The sequence below is a fragment of the Centruroides sculpturatus genome, unplaced genomic scaffold, assembly GCF_000671375.1.
Source record: "Centruroides sculpturatus isolate CEXI.00-Female unplaced genomic scaffold, Cexi_2.0 scaffold786, whole genome shotgun sequence".
In the NCBI taxonomy this organism is placed as follows: domain Eukaryota; kingdom Metazoa; phylum Arthropoda; class Arachnida; order Scorpiones; family Buthidae; genus Centruroides; species Centruroides sculpturatus.
In genome coordinates, this window is record NW_019384997.1 from 284,810 (window position 1) to 307,781 (window position 22,972).

At 29.6% G+C, this 22,972-nt stretch overlaps 1 protein-coding gene across 1 annotated transcript in view; it reads right to left on the minus strand.

Annotated features, from left to right (window-relative positions):
- LOC111633139 (sortilin-related receptor-like) overlaps window positions 1-22,972 on the minus strand; it is a 178,195-nt gene that overhangs the window by 142,880 nt on the left and 12,343 nt on the right. The window contains exons 2-5 of the mRNA XM_023377670.1: window positions 10,522-10,758; window positions 7,520-7,681; window positions 7,155-7,222; window positions 3,035-3,215 (exon numbers count right to left, since the gene is read on the minus strand). Coding sequence (XP_023233438.1) covers window positions 3,035-3,215; window positions 7,155-7,222; window positions 7,520-7,681; window positions 10,522-10,758 — 648 coding nt within the window. The remainder of the gene's footprint in view (window positions 1-3,034; window positions 3,216-7,154; window positions 7,223-7,519; window positions 7,682-10,521; window positions 10,759-22,972) is intronic.

Genomic DNA, 22,972 nt, shown 5'->3' on the forward strand with positions numbered 1-22,972 from the left:
GTTGAATGGATCTCAGTTAATTGTGAATCGAACAAGGTATTGATAACCACAGACAGTAGATCGGCAATTCATGCACTCCAGAGGTTTCAAGATACCAGTTTAACTGCAGTCAACATAAAAACTACTATACGGAAATATAAACTTAATATAAAATTTCGTTGGGTGAAAGCCCACTCGGGCATTGTTGGGAATGAAATTGCGGATCGGGCAGCTAAGGAGGCTGCCCATCTAGCGGATATAACTTATAGCAAACTCCCTCTCTCGGGAGTAAAATATAAACTTAGAAGTGTCACCATTTCGGAATGGCAAGACAGGTGGACTAACTCCAGCAAAGGGAGACATACATTTTGGTTGTTACCGAATCTCGAAGAACGAGTTAAAGACTTACACTGGATTCCTATAAACCACATTACTAGCCAAGTATTAACTGGCCACGGTAATTGCAACGCATACTTACAGCGTATTGGTAAAAAACAGAACAGTAGTTGCGTTTGTGGCGAAGAGTTACAAGACATGGATCATCTGTTAAGTAAATGTTACAGATATGAACAACAGAGAGTTGAGCTCTCAGCGATCCATCAACTAAGCAGCACTAACCCTAATCTGGACTTATATCTAATGATACGAGATAAAAATCTTACTTGCGATCTATTCTCCTTCTTTAGAAGGATATTGATGTAAAGGTTGGGGAAAGTATACCCCAAGCCTACTGCACCGGAAAGCTTCCGGTGGCCTTTGTAAGGCGAGCAAGAGCACGCCAATAGTTTAATGTTAATTTTATTTATTTTGTAATGAAAATATGTTGTTTTATCTGTTTGTAATGAAACATTGTAATAAAGAAACGTTTTCCCTGTGGTGCGATAGCGGGACAGGGAGGACTCTGATCCCCTAGTAGGGGAAATGATGATTACTCAATGAAAAAAAAAAAAATGTATCTAAAGGTTCAGGTTGCAGCACACTTGAAGTATTCCTGTCAAGGTTGACACACACAGTTTTCTTACACCCAATATACAATCTGCATCATTAGGCATTAATTTGGGATTTTCTGACTCCTTTTAAATTTTTCTTCCCAACAATATACATTCCTTACATTTCTGTTCATATTTCCTTTGCAATTTCTTCAACATTATGAAAATTTTCTTCAATTCACACACTTATCAGCTAATAACTTTACAAATTATATTTTAGCAGTTATTATTGCTAAATAATATTGTACATCATGTCATTCTGTATAAATCAACACTAATTTCAACATCCTATCTCTTTGTGATGCAAACTTATACACTGTCCAAACACTGTGCAATGTTGCCATTTTCAACATTCATGTGCAACCACAAACCCACCTCACAGCTGCAAACCTCCACTACCCACTAAAATTTTAATCATTAGATCATCATTTATAGTTTACGAGATATAAGTGTGACAAATCTTGCCATCTTTTGGTCCAGTTTTGTAGACCTCATTACACCGATTTAGACGTATTCAGATCAAAAAGAAGCAAGAGCAACAGATGAATTCAGTGATACTTGCAGATTCCCTGGCTTATCCTGCTAAAATTCTTATTTCCTAATTTTCCAGATCTGTATGAACCCTGTATTTATGAAAAATATATATATTAAGGCAATTAATATAATTATTGTACAATGTGATTGGAACTTTGAGCTGACCAGACCAACTTTTTTACTCCGTTCTCCTCAAACCAAGTCTTCATATGTCTTACAGTATAGCATGGGACACTATCTTGCTAAACACAGACATAGGTCTGTTCCAGCAAGTACTGCTATATTGTATGGACCATAGAATTATTCTGAATGTTTAAGTACAGACCAGTTATCATGGTTCCAGGTAAACAAACAGTGATCCAAATCCTATTCACCTGAAACAACCCAAACCATTACAGACTTGCCACCAAAACTTAATAGTGAAAACAATACAGTGTTGTAGTTAATATTCTCTTATCACATATCCAAACATGTCTATCAGATGAAAACATAATGTAGAGTGAAATGATTCATCACTCCATAAGATCTTCTGAAGTTCATGAATAGTGAGCATAACACCAATATAAACATTTTTGGGCCTAAGATGAAATAATGCTTGGCTTGGATGCAGCTAGCCTGCCCTTGAAACTTGGAGAGTAATTCTTTGTACATTAGAATTTTCTTAAAATGTTCTACAGCAATTTTCAGGCCAGCCAAGAGTCCTGTTGCAAACAATGTGCTTGATTTCCAAAGGTTTCTTCAGGTTTGATCAGTAAATTTGTAAGGTGTCTCAAAGCATGATTTTATTATAGTGATATCAACATTCTTCCATTTTAAAATTGCATCACCTACTGTTGACTTTTGAGTTATTTTGTAAGGAAAGATTGCTAATATGACATCCAACTACTGCTCCAATTTCAAACTCTAAGTCCTTTTCTACTTGACACAGTCACTCAAAATATTAAAATGTACAAATGTGTCTTTAGCAGGCCAAGTCATACACTTGTCTTGCTAGAGGATTAATCAAGATACCTAAACAGTACAATACATGAGCTGCCACACACTAATTATCAACCAATATGTAGCAGTTAGGTGTACAGACACTTTTGTCAACACACTGTATTATTCTGGAGTAGCTTTAAAAGTATCTACATAATTGAATACACCTATTTGTAGTAGTAAATAACTAGTAAATATCAAAAACATACTTTAAGCGAATACAAAAAATTTAACTCACAACATTATTAGTTTATTAAAATATTAAATTTTGATTTATAAAATAAGTTATAAATCAAATTAACTGTTATCTACAACAAAAATTATAATTAAGAAATCAAATTTGCATATATATGATATATAAAAATATGTAATGTGTATATATACTCATAAGAATTATGATAATGATTTCATAAATTATCTCTAACTCTTATAAAATTAAATTTTATTTATTTTTCATTACCTTTTTTCCTTAAAATAATTAAATTTTGTATTTTCAGAAAAAAATTTATTCATATTATTTTATACTTAATAAAGTATTTCTACTGTATATATACCTGTTTTCTTGTTGCAAAAAGATATTTATCATGAATTTCAAAATCTTCAATGTTTCTTATTACAACTGATGTATTTGCTTCATTTTTAAAAAAATCAGTGGAACGTAGAACTGTTGAAGTATGTCCAGGTTCTTGACGTTCTATATATAATGTATTTGGAGGATCAATTCCATCTTTCCCCCTAAAAAATAAATTGAATAATAGTAATTGCAATTTCTTGTTTAAATTATATAATTTAAAAAAATATATATTTATAGAAGTTTGTAATTTTAAAAATATTCATTAACTTATTTGCCCTTGTAAAGGGTTGATGACCCTTATTTTAATTTTATTATATATAAATCACTTATAATAGCTTATAGAGAAAAATCAAGGAGTTGCTGGATACTTCTGATCAAGTTCAACAAGAAAGTTCAGATGATATTTTACCAAAAAGAAAATGCCCTCATTGCAGGATGATTAGCAGTGAAGAAGAAAATTAAGATGTAATATTTTTGATTACAATTGTTAAATAATTATTGATTATTAATTATTTATTGTTTTAATAAATATATTTCTCTTAAAGTAACAAAAAAGAATAATATACTTTTTTTTTAACTTTTGCAACATAACCCTATGTTTTGTACTTGTCCTCTGTTTCATATGGCATTTTTTTAAGAACCTAAGTACTACTCTTTATAGGGAGATATCTGTATTTAACATTTAAGAATTTACATCGTAAAACAAATCTGATAGGCAATGTCATTTGAATGTTCTTTGATGAGAAAATTATTTATTTAGAATATAATTATTGAACATTACTGTTCAACAATTAAATAAGATTACAATTAAATGGAAAATCTGGTTTTATTGACTAACATTAAAAGGACTTGCAAAACAATTTTAAAAAATATTTATAACTTAAAAATTTAATTATAATCATTATTATTAACATGCATGTTTTGAAACATAGTAACTCTGACAACATTAAACAACTCATAACAATATTTGTGATTACAATAGATAATTCTTCTGTACTAAATACTATTACCATATATAATAGAGCAGTGTTTTTCAACCGGGGTGCCGCGGCACCTTAGGATGCCACGGCGCCACAATTGGGGTGTTGCAAAGTTTAGAGCCTTTAGTCATTTTCTTGGAAATTTACTTAAGTGTAGTTCAAGATAACTCATTGTCAGTTCTATTTTGCTACGAGATATCTAGTAAGCAAAGAAACTATGACTAATTGCATGTTAATGTAATGTTCTACGTGTACGCACGACTTGTCACGAGTTCGCCCAAACCACATTGCTTGGTCTTCATGTTCCCAGTCCCAGTACCAGGCCAACCACCAGAGAAGAACGACGTGGACACTTGTGTCTTGTATATGCTTTAAAAAGCGTTGCATTGTACTTTGAAAAGCGTGTGGTTTCAATCACAAAGTAGGTGCATATTACAGTATTTTCATAGTATTCAAAAGCAATGATGACAAATAAACAATTTTTTATCATTTTTTTATTTTAAATTTTTTAAATTGATATGAAAAAAATAATGAAATATTTATTTTATATATGCATCAAAATAGTATGAAAAACGTAACAAAAATTGTTTATCAATAAAATGATAATATAAAATGATGATATATTTGATGATAAAACTATATTTAAAAAACAATAGCGAGACTATTATTTTATATGTAGGTATTTCGACAAAATTCAATGGACTTAAGTTTTGATTTTGAACATGTAGAAACATTTTTGCGTTGCACTTAATATTCACAAAAAATTCATCTGGCCCATTAGTCTCTCCCTTTATTCAGATTTTAGATCCGCCGCTGGTCAAGGGTGTCACGATTTGTTATTTTTCAATTAGGTGTGCCACTCAATGAAAAAGGTTGAAAAACACTGTAGTAGAGCATTAGTTATTCAAAATAATCTGGATAGAACAATTTTGGATAACTGATCACACTTGTAAGGAAAGAATAAAAAGATAATATTTTAAATTTATTTAAGGTATTTAATTTTAATTCTAGTACACTTGTAAAAAAATTTTAAAAAATTGCCTAATTTATCTACAACAAGCAATTAGTCTTTCATTGCAATCTACAATATACTGATAAAACTTTGAATTCAATTTAAAAAATACATAATAGCAAAATTAATATTAAATAAAATACAATATCCACATAAAAAGTATTTATTACAGTTTTTTTAAAAGAAGTCACTTATTATTCTTTGTTTTGCATAGTATTTTTTTATTTTTGTTAAATCTTTGACTTGCTTGATCATTATGAGAATTCAAAAATCTGCTTTAGGTTGCATTTCTAACCATGACTATGCTGTTTCCAATGCCTGTCTCATTAATCATTCTTTTCTATACGTACTGTAATAAATAAAACCTAATACTAGTTTTGATAACAACACAGTTCAATAGTGAGTCTATAAGAAGATCACTGACAATTATTATGACATTGTCACAATGCCAAGCTGCAACTTTTAATCATATTTTAAATTAAAAATATATCTTATGGTCTCAATCTTAAATTAGCAGTTGTGTGCCATCCATAGAAGCTTTCCTTGTATTTTCTAAAATATAAATACATATTGCATAATTATTTTCATATTTTAACATTCTTTGAATTAATTAAAATTAATATTTTATTATAACTGCATTATGAGTCTTATTACAAATTTCTATACTACATGTGAAAAAAATGATAAGATTGCTATTGTATATTCAAATATAAATCTGTATAGGCATATTCCCAATGGAAGTGCTTTATTGTCAAATATGAGAGAGCTTCCATGGCAAAAATATCTGAATGGTGTAAAGCAGCCAGATTACATACATTTGCACATATGCTTTACAGGGCACCAACCTCTGGTGGTATAGCTTGTGGATGCTACACACCAAAATATCATATAATGCTTCCAATGATTCCATCCATTAGCCACTCGTAAGGAGCTATTTGATTAAGTGGATTGTTTTAAGATTTAAAAATCCTAATAATTTCCAACAGATATGAAATGATAATAAATCACCTGGAGAAAGAAACAAAAAAAAGTTTATTTGTTCCTGAAACCAGACTACATATATTATATTGTCATAACCTTAACTTTTTACATTAGCATTATACATAACATAAATAGTGTAGTATTTATGTTATGTATAATCTAATGTTAGTAGTTATGATATTAATAATGGGGTGCAAAAGAGTATATAAGTAGTTAATATATTGTTATTATTCACAATGAATTCAAAATTATGATACAGCATAGATAATTGCAAATTTATAAATCAAAAATTAAGCAGAAAAGTTTAATCTGAAACTAGAATAGCTTCAAATTTTTTAATTCAGACTAATTTTTAATAAGAGCAGAGAGATATAAGATCCCTGTTGTAACCTTTGTTGCAAGTGCTGTGAAAAAATTTATTCTTAACAGAACTAACTAAACAATGCACTGTATACAAAAGGAAAGTATTCCAGTAGGAAGAGTGAATGTTTACAAATATGATATCACATAACATTGACAAGTCAAGATATGAAGTTGACTTGTCTTGCTGTTACTACTTGTTGAATCTGTCTGGCAGTTACAGAGTTTACTTAAATATTTTAAGTAATTCTGGTCTGACAACAACTGCCAGAAAAGTCAACATTTTCCCCACCTCTGGATAAGTGGTAGAATCAGGGCAATTTAAAAGGATAACAAATGAAGAGTACCAATGTCACAGTAGTGCCCATGGAAGAAAAGAAATCAGGTCATAAAGCATCCCAAAAGAATAGACTATTTTGGCAGCCCAAACAGATTCTTACAATTGGATTTGTTGTGAACTTTTATGAACTAAAAGTACTTTTAATCAATGTAATTTTACATTCATAATATATTTGTTATTAAACTGTTCATCATAGTCAATCTCCATTCAGATTCATTTGATGCACCTTTTTACAAAGATGCATCAGAAAGACAATAGCATATCATGCTAGCAAATGAAACCACATATTTCGCCTTTCAGATTAGTTAAACTGTTTAAAATTAATTAACTGATTAAAACTGTTAAAAATATTTAATAATGTCTGACACTTATAATTTACATTTATGCTTATAAATCAATCAAAACTACAAAGAAAAATTGCTCTTACCAACTAAATGACTTCACATGCGATTCAAGTACATTCCATGTAGCACCAAAATCTTCAGATAAGTATAACTATGAAAAAAATTAAATAATGATACAACTTTATAAAATTTATGTAAATAAATGAATTGCTGTTGATCTCCAACATAATTGACAATATACAAAATAGTCTCCTTTGAAATAATTTCTACTTGGATGTTGGACTAAATTAGTCTGAAAATGTTTCTGAAAGAATAAATACCTTGGCTACATTAATTTTAGCAGTTACTTTCAAGATATTTTAATTTTACTATAAATTACTGGAACAAAATTTTAAAATTTTAAAATTTTCTAATATAATAAATATGAAAATACTTTATACATTATTACCCTTTTCAAAGAATCACTCTTGTCCATTGCAAGAATAATTTCACTGTTTGTTGGATGAAGAGCAAGAATCTCTGGTTTAAATCCCAACTGTACTCTTTGAAATGTACGACCAAAATCACGAGTAGTAAAAATACATTTGTGAATAACATCAGTAAATACAAACTGAAAAGACAATGTTAATTATTAAAACATTTTTAAAATTGTATTTTATATAAAGAGGTAAAATCATACACCTATAGTCAATCATTATAATTGTATTTTAATAATAAAGTAAATATTTAAGCAATTTGTTTGTCTCAAAAAACATTTACAGAATATAAAAGCTGTAAATGCAAAAGTTGAAGTGGTTTTGCAAACATTCTTATTTTAATTAGTTCAAATAATTTTGTTAAAATTGGTTCATTCAGAATCTCTATTGGGCATATTAATGATAGCTTTTAATAATTACTAACTGTTTTATTTGATATATTTTTTACATCATTACAATTACCAAATGATCGCCTAAATAATTTGGCTATAACTCTGTTAATTTTAATAAGTAATACAAAGTAATTTGCTACTAGAGATAGATGCTAGGTACCATCTCGCAACTAAATTAATAATTATAAATTTTAAATTATTTAATAAATAATTAAAATTAAAATAATTAATTTAGTTAAGAGATGGCACCTAGCATTTACTTCTAGTAGCAAATTACTTTGTATTAATTATTAAAATTAACAGAGTTATAGCCAAATTATTTAGGTGATTGTTTGGTGATATAAATATCGGATTTTGGGATGTTTATTATCATTACAATTAATGAAACAATCATAAGGAGTTATATTTTACCATGTGTGAATCCATTGATATAAACTTTGTTTTGAAAAAAAATTTACTTTAAAAATCCAGCCACAACAGCAAAATTTGGTACTCTGTTCCATTAATTTGCATATTATGTACATTTTCTAACAAATTTCAGATATAAAAAAATCAAAAGGTTCTTCACAATTCTTTAACACATGAACAGTCATAGTACTCACTTTGTTACACAAAGAGTCTCATTTATCAAGACAATGTTCACAACCTAGCTGTCTCACAGAAAGAATTTTACAACATATGCAATAACTCCATTCAAGTCAGCTGCATTCCACTATCAAGTGTTTTGTTCAGTGAATATGGTTTTTACAGCATGGAGATGGAGAACACATATCTTTGATGTAATCATCAATTCTACATTCCATATTTTGTTAATCACATCTGTAACTGAAAGACAGCTATTGCACTTTGTTTTATAAACACATGAAATTTGTTAGAAAATGTAAAAAATACACACATTAAGAGACCAGCAAAGCTTAGTGGCTGACTTTTGAAGTAAAGTTTTACCTGAAAATCAAACCTGTAAACTCAGAACGGTATGTTAAATCTTAATTATGATCACCCTGTATATAATAGAAAATAATTTTAATATTGTATGCTATATAAAATATAATGTTTTACAAAATATAAAATAATGTTAGTGACATATGCCAATAATTCTTAAATTCTACCATGATTCATTTTACAAAACAGGAACACTGTTATATTTAACAGCATTTATGTATGTATGTATGTATGTATGTATGTATGTATGTATGTATGTATGTATGTATGTAGACAGACTGTACTTTTCTAATATCTTCATATAGTACTTTATATTATATTTAAACCATTGTCTAGAGTTGTTATAATTTTAAAATCAAAAGAAGTGTTACATTAAAATGACTATTACAATTTATTCATCAAACATTTACTATATTACCAAACAATCTGTTGTATTTTTTATTGTGGTATATTCATTCTAATTAATAATCTGAAACAAAGTAATCTGGCTAGAGATAGGCAGTTTAAGCTGCTGTATCTCTTGATGAATTTAATAATTATAAATAAATAAATTCTTTACTATATTTAATAGCATTGACAATTAACTATATTTTGCTTTAAACATCAAGGTTCTAAAAATTTCTGTTATGGATAAACTATGGTCTGAAGTAGAAATATTTCCATTTCTCACATCTAACTATATTTTAAACTGACATCTCTATCTTTATAGATTCAGACAATGTATCCAGATTATATCATTCATGCATACCTCAACCAAGCATAAATCCATTCGATAAAGATGATTTTTAGTTAAATGTAAACTTCCCTCATATCTTCAACTATTTAAAGTTAAAAAAAAATACATTCAAAACTTTTTTTATTTAGTTGCATAAATTATTATTATTTTTGATATTTTATTTTATGTATTATTTTTATTCTATCTTATTGTAACCTTGAACAATGAATGTTGCATTTGGTCCTGTATACATTCCAATATAGATGTCATAAAGCCACAGATCTTGATGATGAGTTTTTCTGATACTTGAAAGTCCTTACAGAACAGCTTGTTATATTTTCTATATTTTTTAATTTCCTTAAATACCTTTTTTTTGTTGTTGTAGTGTATTTTTGTTATTCCATTCAGTTACTTTATACTATACTATACATAAATTAGATAAATAAATATAGTTTTCATTCCAACTTACAAACTGAATTTTTTTTTTGAAAATGATTTATACAGTAAGTTGAGAATGGTGCTTCCAAACTGAGAATTCTGTCAGGCCCATATTAATGTTTCCTCAATTTACATCTCTTGTGTTTAGTGAGTTTAGCTTAAATAATGTAATAAAATCTACATCTTATATAAATCTCCTGCAAGCAGAATCTGTTGTATAAATTCTGCTTGCTGGAGATTTCCAGCTGCTAGATAACATTTCCAGCTGTAATCTTGAAATATGACATATATTAAATAATGTGATGGTATATATGAAGTAGGCAGTTTCTGTTCATTTGTTGTTGTCTGCAGGTATTTTTATACACCCTAATTTTATTTTCTGTTTTAATTAATGGATTCATATAGCATTCTGTAAAGTGCAGTATATAATGGGATTTATAAAATATTTATTAAACTTATGTAAATCTAATATTTGACAAAAACTTACATGATTATTTAATACAGGGCTAATATAAAACATATTTATGATTGAATCTTTCGTAAGAGAAATCTTCATTGAAACTTTCTGTTTCTCAACAAAAGTCACGCCATAATCATATGATACAAAAACTTGTGATGTACTACTTTCATTTTGTTGTCGATCATATGCTAAACATATAATAACATCACTTCCTTTACCTGCCCAGTGAACAAGTAACTGGCTATGATTATCATTTAATGGAAACTGTAATAGAAATAAATTCATATGAATATTAATTATGAATCTGTCTATATATAAATAAATCAGATATCATTAACAAAACACAGTAATATATTAACTATTTGATGTATGATGAAGTTAAACATGAGAATTATATAGTGAAAAATATGATTTTGTGAAGATTTTGTAAAGTGTTAGTAAATTAAATACAAGAAACAACTTATATCCTCTATCACAAAGTATTATTGTTCATTCTTTTTCAAATAGGCAAGTTATAGTTAAACTTTTGCTATTTTCATTAAAGTTCAGAATAAATAAAATACAGTTTAATTGAATTAACAATAGCACAGTTCCACTCCAACAGTTCTTGCTAAATTATTATTCATATACTTACATTTATATATTAGCATAATGCANAATTTCATACAATAAAAAATTTTTCAAGAAATTTTCATTATAGTTTTTTGGCTGAAAATTTCAATGATTTAGTGGTCAATGTGCTAAAATGTTGTTTGTTGTTTCTACTTCACCAGATTGTCTGGTTTAATCTTACTTTTGGCATGGATGTTTGGGATTGTCAGAATTTTAGATTATTGTTTTGAGAAGTATTCCAATGCCACTGGGATGAACACTAATTAATTAAAAACATTTTAATATTAATATTAAGTTGACACTTATATTAAGTAAACATTTATTAAGTTCTCATTTTTTTCCTTTTATATATTAAATGAAAAAACAATCTTGAAGTAAAAAATATCTTTGTGTGTTAAAAATAAAACTTAATATATATTAATTTTAGTAGGATTTAAAATATTACATCTTTTTCAGAAAAATTACTATAATTTTATTTGATGATTTATGGGTTGTGTGTATTTAAAAGGCATTTTAAAGTGAGAATGTTTATATGATAGAATAGATTATATGCCAACTTTTAACTGAAAATCATTAATAGTGTCTTTAGAAAATGTGAAAAATGTTTTGTATGCCAGAAAAACTCATTTTCAATTGCAATCTTTTCCAAAACTATTAAAGATACCCCACCTTTAATTCTCTCCCACTTATTTCATGTATATTCAAATCATGTATTAATTAACATGATTAGACACTCATATTTAAATTTATATCTTAAGAGCTGATAACTTTTTCATAATTTCTCCTGTCTATATAACGAAGTCATTTCAGAGAAATTTGATGTTTAACCCGTGACGGTAATCATCATCCTAATAAGTAATAACCAATTGCTGCAAAAAATATATTGATAACTTAAGAAAATTATATACATGTATGTGTGATAGTCTCAGTTTAAATTTACAATACAGTAGACCCCCCTATAATGCAGGTTCATATAATGTGTATATCGCGGTGAAAAAATTGCGACCGTATTCGTATAAAGACGCTAAAAGAGACTCATAAAATGCGGTAAAATGTCATCGCCGACTCATGTTGCAACAGGATTGGTCGAATCTGGACCAATAGTGGACAAGCAACTGAACTACTTACACGCTACGGAGAGTTTAGGTGAGTAAGTTGAGTTTACTAACGTCTGTACAGTATATAAATTAGGTACTGTAAGTCTAATACAGCACTGTAATTTTATACATTTCTTGTGAAAGAAACATTTCTTATTCGACGGCCATAAAAATTATTTCTATCAATGATGTCTCCAAAGTTCAACAAATTTTTCTCACAAAAATAACATCAGAAAACACGGCCGCCGTTTGGTGCGCTGTTCCGCAACGAAAACAAGCTTAAGCAATGGCGTGGTTGAACGGTGCACACTCGGTAAGTAATCCTACAATTTTTTGTTTATAGCATAGTTTATACGGATTATTCCCAAAAAATTATGTGTTTTGAAAATGTTGAATCAAATTAGTCTAGAATTGATTAATTTTATGGAAGAAAACCTTTCAAACAGCCATAGTCTGTAAACTGCACACGTGCCGGGCTGTGATTGGCTCATGTATTTGAGGATTTCTACAACGTGAAATTATTATAAAGCAGAACGTATCTACTGCGTTATAGGGGGGGTCGACTGTATTTCATTTTGTTTTCATACAACAGCATCATTGTCATTTTGCTAACAAAGTCAAAACTAAATAAGAGTCATGACAATTCTGGTTTATTTGCTTCATTTTTAAACAACTCAATAGTGTAAAAATTAATGTAACATTAAAATGCAATTTAAATTATTATTAACTAAGTCAAGTCAGAAGACAATAGTGAAATTTGTGTAATGTTTTCTAAATAGTACTTAGATAAATAAAACAAAATTTTGACATCCTATTGGATAGTCTGCCAATTACAATTCATCAAATCTTTACCTTATATACAGTATAATGAACCATACCTAAAATTCATACAAAAAAAAAAAATCCTGAAAAAACTCAGTACAAAAACAATTAATCTATACTAATATTATAAAGAGGTAATGTTTGTAAGTAAGTAAGTAAGTTTGTTTGCAGCAGATAATCTCCGAAACTACTCATCCGATTTTAAAAATTCTTCCACCAATATTTAGAATGGAACCTCAGGGTGGACATAGGCTGAATATTATTTCGTTAAACATTCATATAAATTAAATATCATCATCTATAGTTAAGGCTTTTATGTCCAACAGATGGCGCTACGAGTACAACAACCTAAGTTTGCTTTTCTGTGAGGCATTATGCTTTTCTGTGAAGGGAGATGGTTAGGATTAGAGCTTACGGTAAAGAACTCTGCTTCTATTTATACTATTTTAGATGCGGGTTTTTGCGTTTTTGATTGCGTTTTAATAGGGTACGTCAAGAGAATCTACACTAAGAAGAAATTTTTCAAAAAATTTCCCCCCACGGGGGAAGTGTTATAAATTTATAATAGATACATTTTGAGCCACAACAACGCGTGGCGGGGTCTACTAGTATATTAACATTTTCAAAATAGATTTGTACCTTCTTTGGATAATAAACAAAAATCAACATCAAACATTTTAAAATACAAAATGATGCAAATTACTTAAACAAAATAATGTGCCTTGAACAGATTAAATTCAGATATAGAATAAAATTTCTGTATCAAATATTAAACAACAGTAAGCAAAAATAAAGAAAAGTAAACATAAAATGTTTATCAGTGTTTTCTTTATGTGAAATTACACATAATTAATCGAGTTGATGGATCTTTTAAATATTAGAAAGCACATCTTCACTGAATGTGTTGGCTACCAAAAAAACACTTCTTTTATCATATTGTTTCATTTCTACTTTATCAAAGGTACACTCACTATCTCTGACTGTCAAAAAACCATAGTCCACTACTTTATTCAGAAAGTTAGTTATTCTTTATTACTGATGTTCATACACAAATCATTTTCAGAGCTGTGCTTCATCTTCAGGATTTATAACAAATGTAACAAAATAAATACAACATAAATGTACAAGAAAACCAAAACATCAGAGATAAAACAATCTTTTCTTTCCATATTCCTAATTTTTTTTAAGTTTGACAGCCATTACATTCAAAAGATTGAACTTGCACTGAAAAAAGAGAAACAGAAAAAAAAAAACATTTTAATTTTGAATGCTCTGTATGGTATGGACTTATACAAACAAACAATTTTTTAAAAACAAATCCAGTGCTTTCTTTCAATTAGCATACTTTTTCTATAACTTGCTATTTAATTAATTTTTTATTTAGCAATCATTTCTACACATTAGGAAAATCAACAATGTCCCTAGTGTTGACTATTACACTGCCTATAAATCTCTACTTTTGCCACCATCAAGGTATTCTCCCTTTCCCGAACTTCTGTCAGTTTTTTTAGTTTCATCCCATTTAACCTCTACATGCTTATTGTATGTCTCTGTGCCAAGGTTGTTCCTATTCTGCCTTTCTTCATGTCCTCCTGGTGTTCCCTGATCCTTTTTCTTTAAGTTGTGTCTCATGGCACTAATATATATTCTTTCTTCTCTCCTCAGATCTATTCTTGCTTTCTTGTTTTAAAACATATCAAAAAATGTTTTATTTTATTTATTTTACATTTAATTGGAACTGTCAATGGACAATAGATTTTCACTCCCCATATAACAAAGATTACCCAAGATTACAATAAAATAACAAGATAATAACAATAATAAAAAGAAAGATATAAATACAAACAATAAAAAAAAAAGATATAAATAAAAATGATAGAAAATTTGATAATAGGACATAAAAATCAAACATTATATAGAAATTGCTGGCAAAAATGTTTGTATTTTGTAAAATCATGATGAAGGTGATATTCAACAGGATACATGTATTCAATGGAACGATAAAAGGTGTATGTAGATAAGATAGGGATTGAGTTTTCCTGGAAGGAATTTTCAGTTTGAGTCAATAATTGGGTATTATGCCATTAAAATATTTATAAGTTAAAAATGCAATCAAAGTATTTAATTTTTTCTTTGAAGTCAACTGACTCTTGCAACATTGGTATTATTAGTATACAGTAGATGGCAACATTTGTTCAGAAGGAAATATACTTTATGTATTTCCTTAATAATTTTGTTTATTACACATAAAGGCCATTTTTTTTTACCTGTCCTCTTCTCTAATTTCCTCCACAAATTCTTTCTATAACATCCAAGGTTTAAAAAGAAACTAATGGATCTTTGTTAAGATCCATTAGTTCAACTAAGATAATTTCTTAGAAAAGGTTATGCTGGCAGTGGCGTAGTGTGGGTGTCAGCTGCCCGGGGCAAAGGAAAATTTCGCCGCCCTCTTATTTAGGTATCTCAATTTAAAAAACTAAAATTCAGTTTCGTCACAGAATAAGTAATGAAAATTTCCTTGCTAGTATTGCCACCTTTTTAAAATTGCTGACCCAGACGGCAAGTGAGGTTTGTTCAAACAGAAGTTCCTGACACATGTATATGAAGAATAATGTGCAGTGCATGCTGGTTCAGTTAGCGATTAGGGAGAATTGCTAGGTTACTTATGTTACTCCTACCCAATTCGGGTAGGAGTAACATAAGTAACCTAGATGACTTAGCTGTATTGGACATTGGAGGTGTATATGAATACGAATGATTTGTACAAGCAAAAAAATAAAAAAAAAAGGTCAAAAGGTCAACAGGTTGTGCACGAAATCCTGGACTGTCTGGATGATGACACTTTTCGTGCTCATTTCAATCGGTCCAAATAGTAGGTGCAACGAAAATATGTGATGAAATGGTTTAAGTTTTTACCAAATATTATTATTATTTATTGTGAAATTTTGCCACCCCCAAAAACGAAATTTGCCCCCCCCCACTATGCTACACCATTGTGTGCGGGCTTCTGATGTAATACCATATATGATGAAGATGAGAAAAACTGAAGAGAAAACAGAATTGAAAAATAAAAAGAAGTTGGAAAAGTGTAGGAGAAAGTTACGAGAAAAACATGTTAATAAATTCACTTGTCTTAAGAGAACCCAGATAAAAAGACTACAAATGTTTCAAATTTGTAAAGTTTCTAAAGTTTGAAATGGAACTTTCTAAAATTGCTGAAGGAATTGAAATACCAGATTTTTATCACATACCAGAACAATTTTAAGTTTGAATCCAATGATGAAGAAGGATAGGTTCCCACCTAAGGAGATTATGATGAGGGAAGCTAAATGCATTATTCAAACAAGTTGTGCCAATAACTGATATATTAAACTGAAACCAATAAATGTTTACAATATAAACAAACATCGACAATATAAGACATACTAAAACTGATAAAATATTGAGTATCAGTATTTGTTGTCAACAACAGCAACTACTACTTTCAGCATAACAGTTTCTCCAGCTGTCATGAGATTCTGCATTAGTGTTAAACACTATAGTGCAAACTTCTAATGCTGGAGAAATTGTTATATTAAAAGTAGAGATTCCATCTTTGGAAACTGGCTTTGCTGGCTGATGTGATGACCAGGAGGGACAGGACAAAGGTAAATGAGGTGATGCACTTCTTTTTTTTCCCCCATGATTCTCACAGTCAGTATGCCTTGTAAATAAATGCTTTAATTCTGTCATATTTAACACTAAATGTTTGGAAAATGATGTAATGAGCTGAACAAATATCATCATCATGAGTTAACCAATTTCTGAATTCATTTACTTGAAGTCAGATTTCCTTAAACATACAGTATAATTGTGTGAGCCCGAGGGTTTATAGGGTGCACATTTTTGAGTTTAACATATTTTTACATTACAGGATGAAAAAAATAATTTATCGCAAGTTGTAACGGAAATAGATCTGAGGTCGAATCTTACACATCGACACGGTATGAAGGAAGAAAATCAAGTCATCGTGTGCGTGCTAATTAGTCAGCATAACGAGTGAACGACCTGTTGGCTCAGTGCCAATGACGATCATATAAAAACGATCGTCATGGGAAGTTCAGGGTAATCGTCTCCTTAGTGCAACCGTCCCTCCGCACGATCATCAGGAAGGTCTGAGTACAGTGTCTCCCGTCCTGGTCCTGTCCAAGGAGAAGCCGGTAGAAGACATAAGCCTGTGACAGCCAGCCAGCTTCCGTAGTCCAGAATGATCGTTGCATACCATCATCCAACATAAGGTATACCTGACTGCCAATATAACTCTCTCACTCTAGAGTCTTTGTAAACTCTCTCCCGCAGCATAGTGAATAGTTAGATCACCGTTATAGATAGATTTGTGTTATCCATACTTAAGCATTAAGTCTGTAACTTCCTTAAGTATACTCCTGTAAATTAACTTTAGTTATAGAATAAACCTTTATTTTGTTATTTGTTAAACCTGTCTCCTGTCTATCCGAGGAAACCTGTCAACTTACCAACGCACTCCCCACTCGATTTGCCCTCCTAACCATTCGAACGACTCCGAGATCGGGCTTCACTAGTCTGTGCAGATTAAGTGGTCAGTACCAAATTAACCCCTGACCCACTGCATATCTCACAATTGCATGAATGTATTTTTCAAGAAAAAGAATCAAATGAATGTCTAGACTGGCTCATCTTAAAAATCAACTTTTAAAACTCAAAATGGCAGTTGATTTAATGCAAACAAGTATACAAATTGCATTTGAAAATTTAACATACAGAAGCACCATCTTTCATAATTATAATGAGAAAGTCATTTTATCATTATAAGTAACTTATTGAATATTAAAAGTAAATTTTACACGTAAGTAATCTTTTTTCAATTAAAAAATATTTTTGTTTATATTTTAAACTGTTTTGCTGAGCACTGGCCTTAATTTAAAATTCTCAGTAAGTGGCAACTCTAGTTGAAAGAAGTGGAGCATTGTTCATCATTGAAAACAAATACTGATATTTGGTATATTGATATTCTAAAATCTAAAATATCAATATTGATGTAAAAATTTATTGGTTTTGGTTTGATACATTGGTTATAAACATAGTATCAAGTAATCACCAATATCCCATGTAATTTTTAGTAATAGCAAAAAATTTTGCTATCAGCACTTCTTTAAAATACCATATAGTCTCACTGTCAGAATTGTATTATTTTTTTCATTGTGAATTTACAGCTGACACTGTGCATTAGCCTAATGACAATTCCAAAACCTACCTTTTTTCTTTTTCTGTATATAGTCAATGCTTTTCAATAATTCACACTTCTTGATGTTTGATAATTTACAATATTTAATTGAGATTTATAAATTATCAATATATCAAATAAATCTCAGTATCTCTCTAAATCTTTAATCTCAAAAGACACTATGGCCATTAGCCTTTTTCAAGTGTTTTATAGCTCGTGCGAGAGTGAGATGTCTCTCTTACTGCTGCTGTTTTGTTGTGCTGCAAATGTATTGTGTTTTTCATATTAAAAATCTGATTTTAATACCCACAATGTCGGCTATCAATGCTAAGAAGAAATGCAGACAATATTCACAGGAGTATTTGAAATATGGTTTTCTGCTATCTTTTGCTAATGAAACTATTCCTATGTGCTTATTATGTGAAAAAACTTTCAGCAATGATGCTATGAAAGACCACTTGGAAAGGATCCATTCTGAAAGGAAAACAAAAATTTTGAGTGTTTCAAAATACTAAAAGAGAAATTGAGAGTTCGGCCAAATTTGAATACATATTTGAAGTCATCTGCTAGTGTTGATAGAGGAGGAGAACGGAAGACATCCTACAACATCTCTCTTAATATTGCAAAGAAAGGCAAACCGTATACTATTGGTGAAGAGATTATAATACCAGCTATAAAAGATGTAATTAAAAATGTTATAAAGAAAGACTCTCAACTAGTTTTAAAATGCATACCATTAAGTGCAAATACTGTGCAACGACGTATTGAGGAAATGGCCGATGATGTGGAAAGAACTTTAACTTCTGAGCTCCAGCATTGTAAGTTTGCTATTCAACTTGATGAATTAACTTTCGAAAGTTCAAATCTTCTCATGGCTTATGTTAGGTTTCATAGCCCATCCCTGAATGACACTGTTGATGAATTTCTATTTGCTAAGTATCTTGAAACTGATTCAAAAGGTGAGAGAATTTTTTTATGTTTATAAGATTATTTGAACAAGCACAGCATTCCTTTTGGGAATATTACTGCAGCAGCTACTGACAGTGCACCTGCTATGGTAGGCCGTTACAGAGGATTTTTCGTCTTTCTGAAGGAAAAGGTTCCTAAAGTACATACTGTTCACTGTGTCCTACACAGACAGCATCTTGTAGCCAAAAAAACTGAGTGGCAAACTTCATGATACTCTAAAAGTGTGCATCAGGTCAATAAATAAAATTAAAACTCATCCTCTCAATTCCAGACTGTTTGCAAAGTTATGTGAAGAAAATGATGAAACTTTCAACCAATTACTTTTGCACACTGAGGTAAGGTGGTTGTCAAGAGGTGATAGTTTGCAGAATTGTATGACTCAGTTGAAGAGTTTCTTAGGAATGTGGATCCATCACTATGTGACCAGTTAAAACAGTACAAGAACCATCTGTTCTATTTGGCAGATCTTTATTCGAAATTTAATATAGTACAGAAGCGTTTGCAAGGAAAAAACATTACAATTGTTCAAGCTCAAACAATCATAATGGCCTTTCAAGTAAAAATGGAGCAATTTAAATCTTTACTGGCATGATCTGATTTTAAATATTTTTCAAACTTGCGAGTACTAAAAGAAAATGAAAAGATTTCCAACCGTGATTTGGAGATATATATTAAACATCTTGATAAATTAAGAGAAGACTTTAAAGCAGGTTTCGAAGACTTGGAGAATATGCATGTTCCCGAATGGTTTGCTAATCCATTTGATGTAAAAATAGATAATGAAGGTAGTGAACCTGGCTTAGAAGATGAACTGATTGAAATATGTGTAGATCTCGAAGCTAAAGCGTTGTTTAAAATAAAAACCTCATTGAATTTTGGAGCAATAACAATATTGCCACTAAATATCCCAAGCTCAGAGCAGAAGCTGAACCTTTCTTACTTGCATTCCCAACTTCATACATGGTTGAAGCAGATTTTAGCCACGCGAATGCAATTTTGACAAAACAGGAACAGATTGAACTTGGAAAACCATGGTGATTTGCGACTAAAACTTACCAATTTTTAACCAAATATCAATAATCTTGCTGCTTCTCTTCAGACACATCCATCCCACTAATATCAACTATTTTAATAAAAAGGTATGTTAACATATTTTTAAGGTATTCAGTAGTAGTCGCAAAATGACGGTAAGAGGTTTTTTCATCCAATATAACTTATGTTTTCAAAGATAATTGTGTATTTTCTATTGAAATAGTCTGTGCAACGATTTATGTAACATATCGAGTTATGAAATCTTCAGAAAAACATGTAAAAAAACGGGAAAAAACTTAAGACGCAATGATATTTGTTCTTAATTAATTTTCTTTCTCAGCTCGCGTCCTGTTTTTGTTTTTTTTTTTTTGCTGGTTTTGTTGATTTACTGTAAGATGCTTGTAAAAGGCCAACCTGGCCACAGTGTCTTTTGAGAAATAAAAAAAATAATAAAACGACACGTATGGTTTAAGAACTATAGGCAAATTTCCATCTATCCATAATTTTGCTATTATTTTTTAAGATTATAAATCAGTGGAAAATATCTTCTTTTTCTGTTAATGTTATTAGATGGATTTTATAAGATATGGAAACTATAAATTCTTTCGTTGGATTGTTATGCAGGTCTCCTTATTGCTTAACATCAGAAATGCAAAAAATGATTTAATGTTTTTGTTAAATACTTAATCTGGGGGTTGATAAGAAGGCAAATATTCTATAATGGGGTCAACGGCATAAAAAGTTTGGGGACCCCTAATTTAAGGTCAATACAAAACTGCAAATATCCCTCTTTCAAATGGTGATAATATCATGTATTTCTGTTCAATATTAGTAAAAATATAATTTTACAGAATTGTCCAATAATTTGTGTACATCTGTATTATAAATAAAGAAATATATACAGTATTTAGGTCTTATTAAAATTTGATATTGATGTCTAATTGTTCATTATTGTGGAATAAGTAAGGTTATTGTGATTTAAATATATATTGAATTATAATGTTAACAGAAAATTGGTTTGTAACTATGATGTTATACATCAAACTACTGATCTGATATATTAAGAAAAAATAATTTGCATATTATTGCAGTTAATATTAACAAAAGATGATTCAAATTTTATTAAACAATAATAGCTTCTGAATACATTGTGGTTCTCCTTACTTTAAATTTTGACATTATTTCATTCATGATTATCAGTTTAATACTGAATCAGATGAACTATTATTAAGTTAACACTTATCTGAAAATTTAGTTATTGTGAAATTTCCTGTTTAACTTTAAATTTTATTTTATCAGTTTTTCCTTGTTTGGATTTATAGCTATTATGGAAATAATATATGTTGAGAATTATTCATAATACACAGAAAAGATTTAAGTTATATTTTAAAGTACAAATTTAATTTGAACAAAGATGTCAAATTACACAAGTTTTCTCTAGATATTCATGTTATAGTATATCATTAAAAAATATTCTTTGCTCTTAACAAACGAATCTGAATAAATAAATAAAATTGATTTATCACTTGTATTAAAAATAATCTGAAAATTAAATAACTATATCACAATTTCTGTTATTGTAAATGATACTCAATTTATTAGTGACTTTTTGTAATACAACATGAATTATCAATTATTCCTTATGTCACAACAATACAGTTCTGGTGAAATAAAAACAAACTTTACTATTCAAAGCAAGCAGGATTCAATATTATCAATAAATCTGACAATGTTGAATAAATGTAAAATACAAAGATTCACAGCATACTTAATTACATAGAGCAATGGTTCCCAAAGTTTTTTGATTCTTGGTGCCCTTGCTAAATTCAGATTTTTCCAAGCCACCCTATGACAAATTCTAACAAGTACAATTTGCAAAATAGTCAATATCCTTTTAATTAAAGAGTTATGATGTTAAATAAAAACTAAATAAAACACACATTTAAGGTAACAAACAAAAAATGTACTGTAATTGAACAAATTCAATTAATTATAATTAGTGGGATGGATGAGCCTGTTGATTACTGCACATTTTCTCAAACCTTGGAATCAAACTGGACACAGCCACTCTCATTTCCTTCTACACATTGATTTTTGTGCAATGCTTAGTTTTTATCACTGACAAATGCAACTTTGCACAAATAAAAGGTTGCAAATGAAATTAAGATTCTCTGAGCTGTACCACTCAGAAGGGATATTCATCTTTTACTGATATCCAAAGTCATTTAAATCCATGCTGCTAAATTTTGTTTTCAACGTATTGTCGCAAGACAACTCAATAAGATTCTCTTCTTCTACAGCATCAAATTCAGATGGAGCACTGACATTAAATGGATCTTGAATCCATGCAAATTTATCAATATCATCATTTTGAAAATATTTCTCAAACCAGGTGATAAGCTGTGATAAATGTTCTTCTAAAATAAAGTTCATACCTCGAGAGAAATCAACTCCATTGGAAGTCAAACACTGTTGCAACAAGGGGAAACATCCTTTCCTCATCTTCATTTATTTTTCTTTTCCATAGTTTTAATTTTTTTTTATAAAAGTTGAAATTTTCTCAATCAACTTTAAAAGGTGCATGTTGCTTCCCTAAAGGGAAAGATTTAGAGCATTCAGCTTTTCAAAAATATCACATAAGTATGCTAGTTTTATCAAAAAATCTTAAGTCACAAAATTTTCGGCATACTTGTGGTCTTGTTAA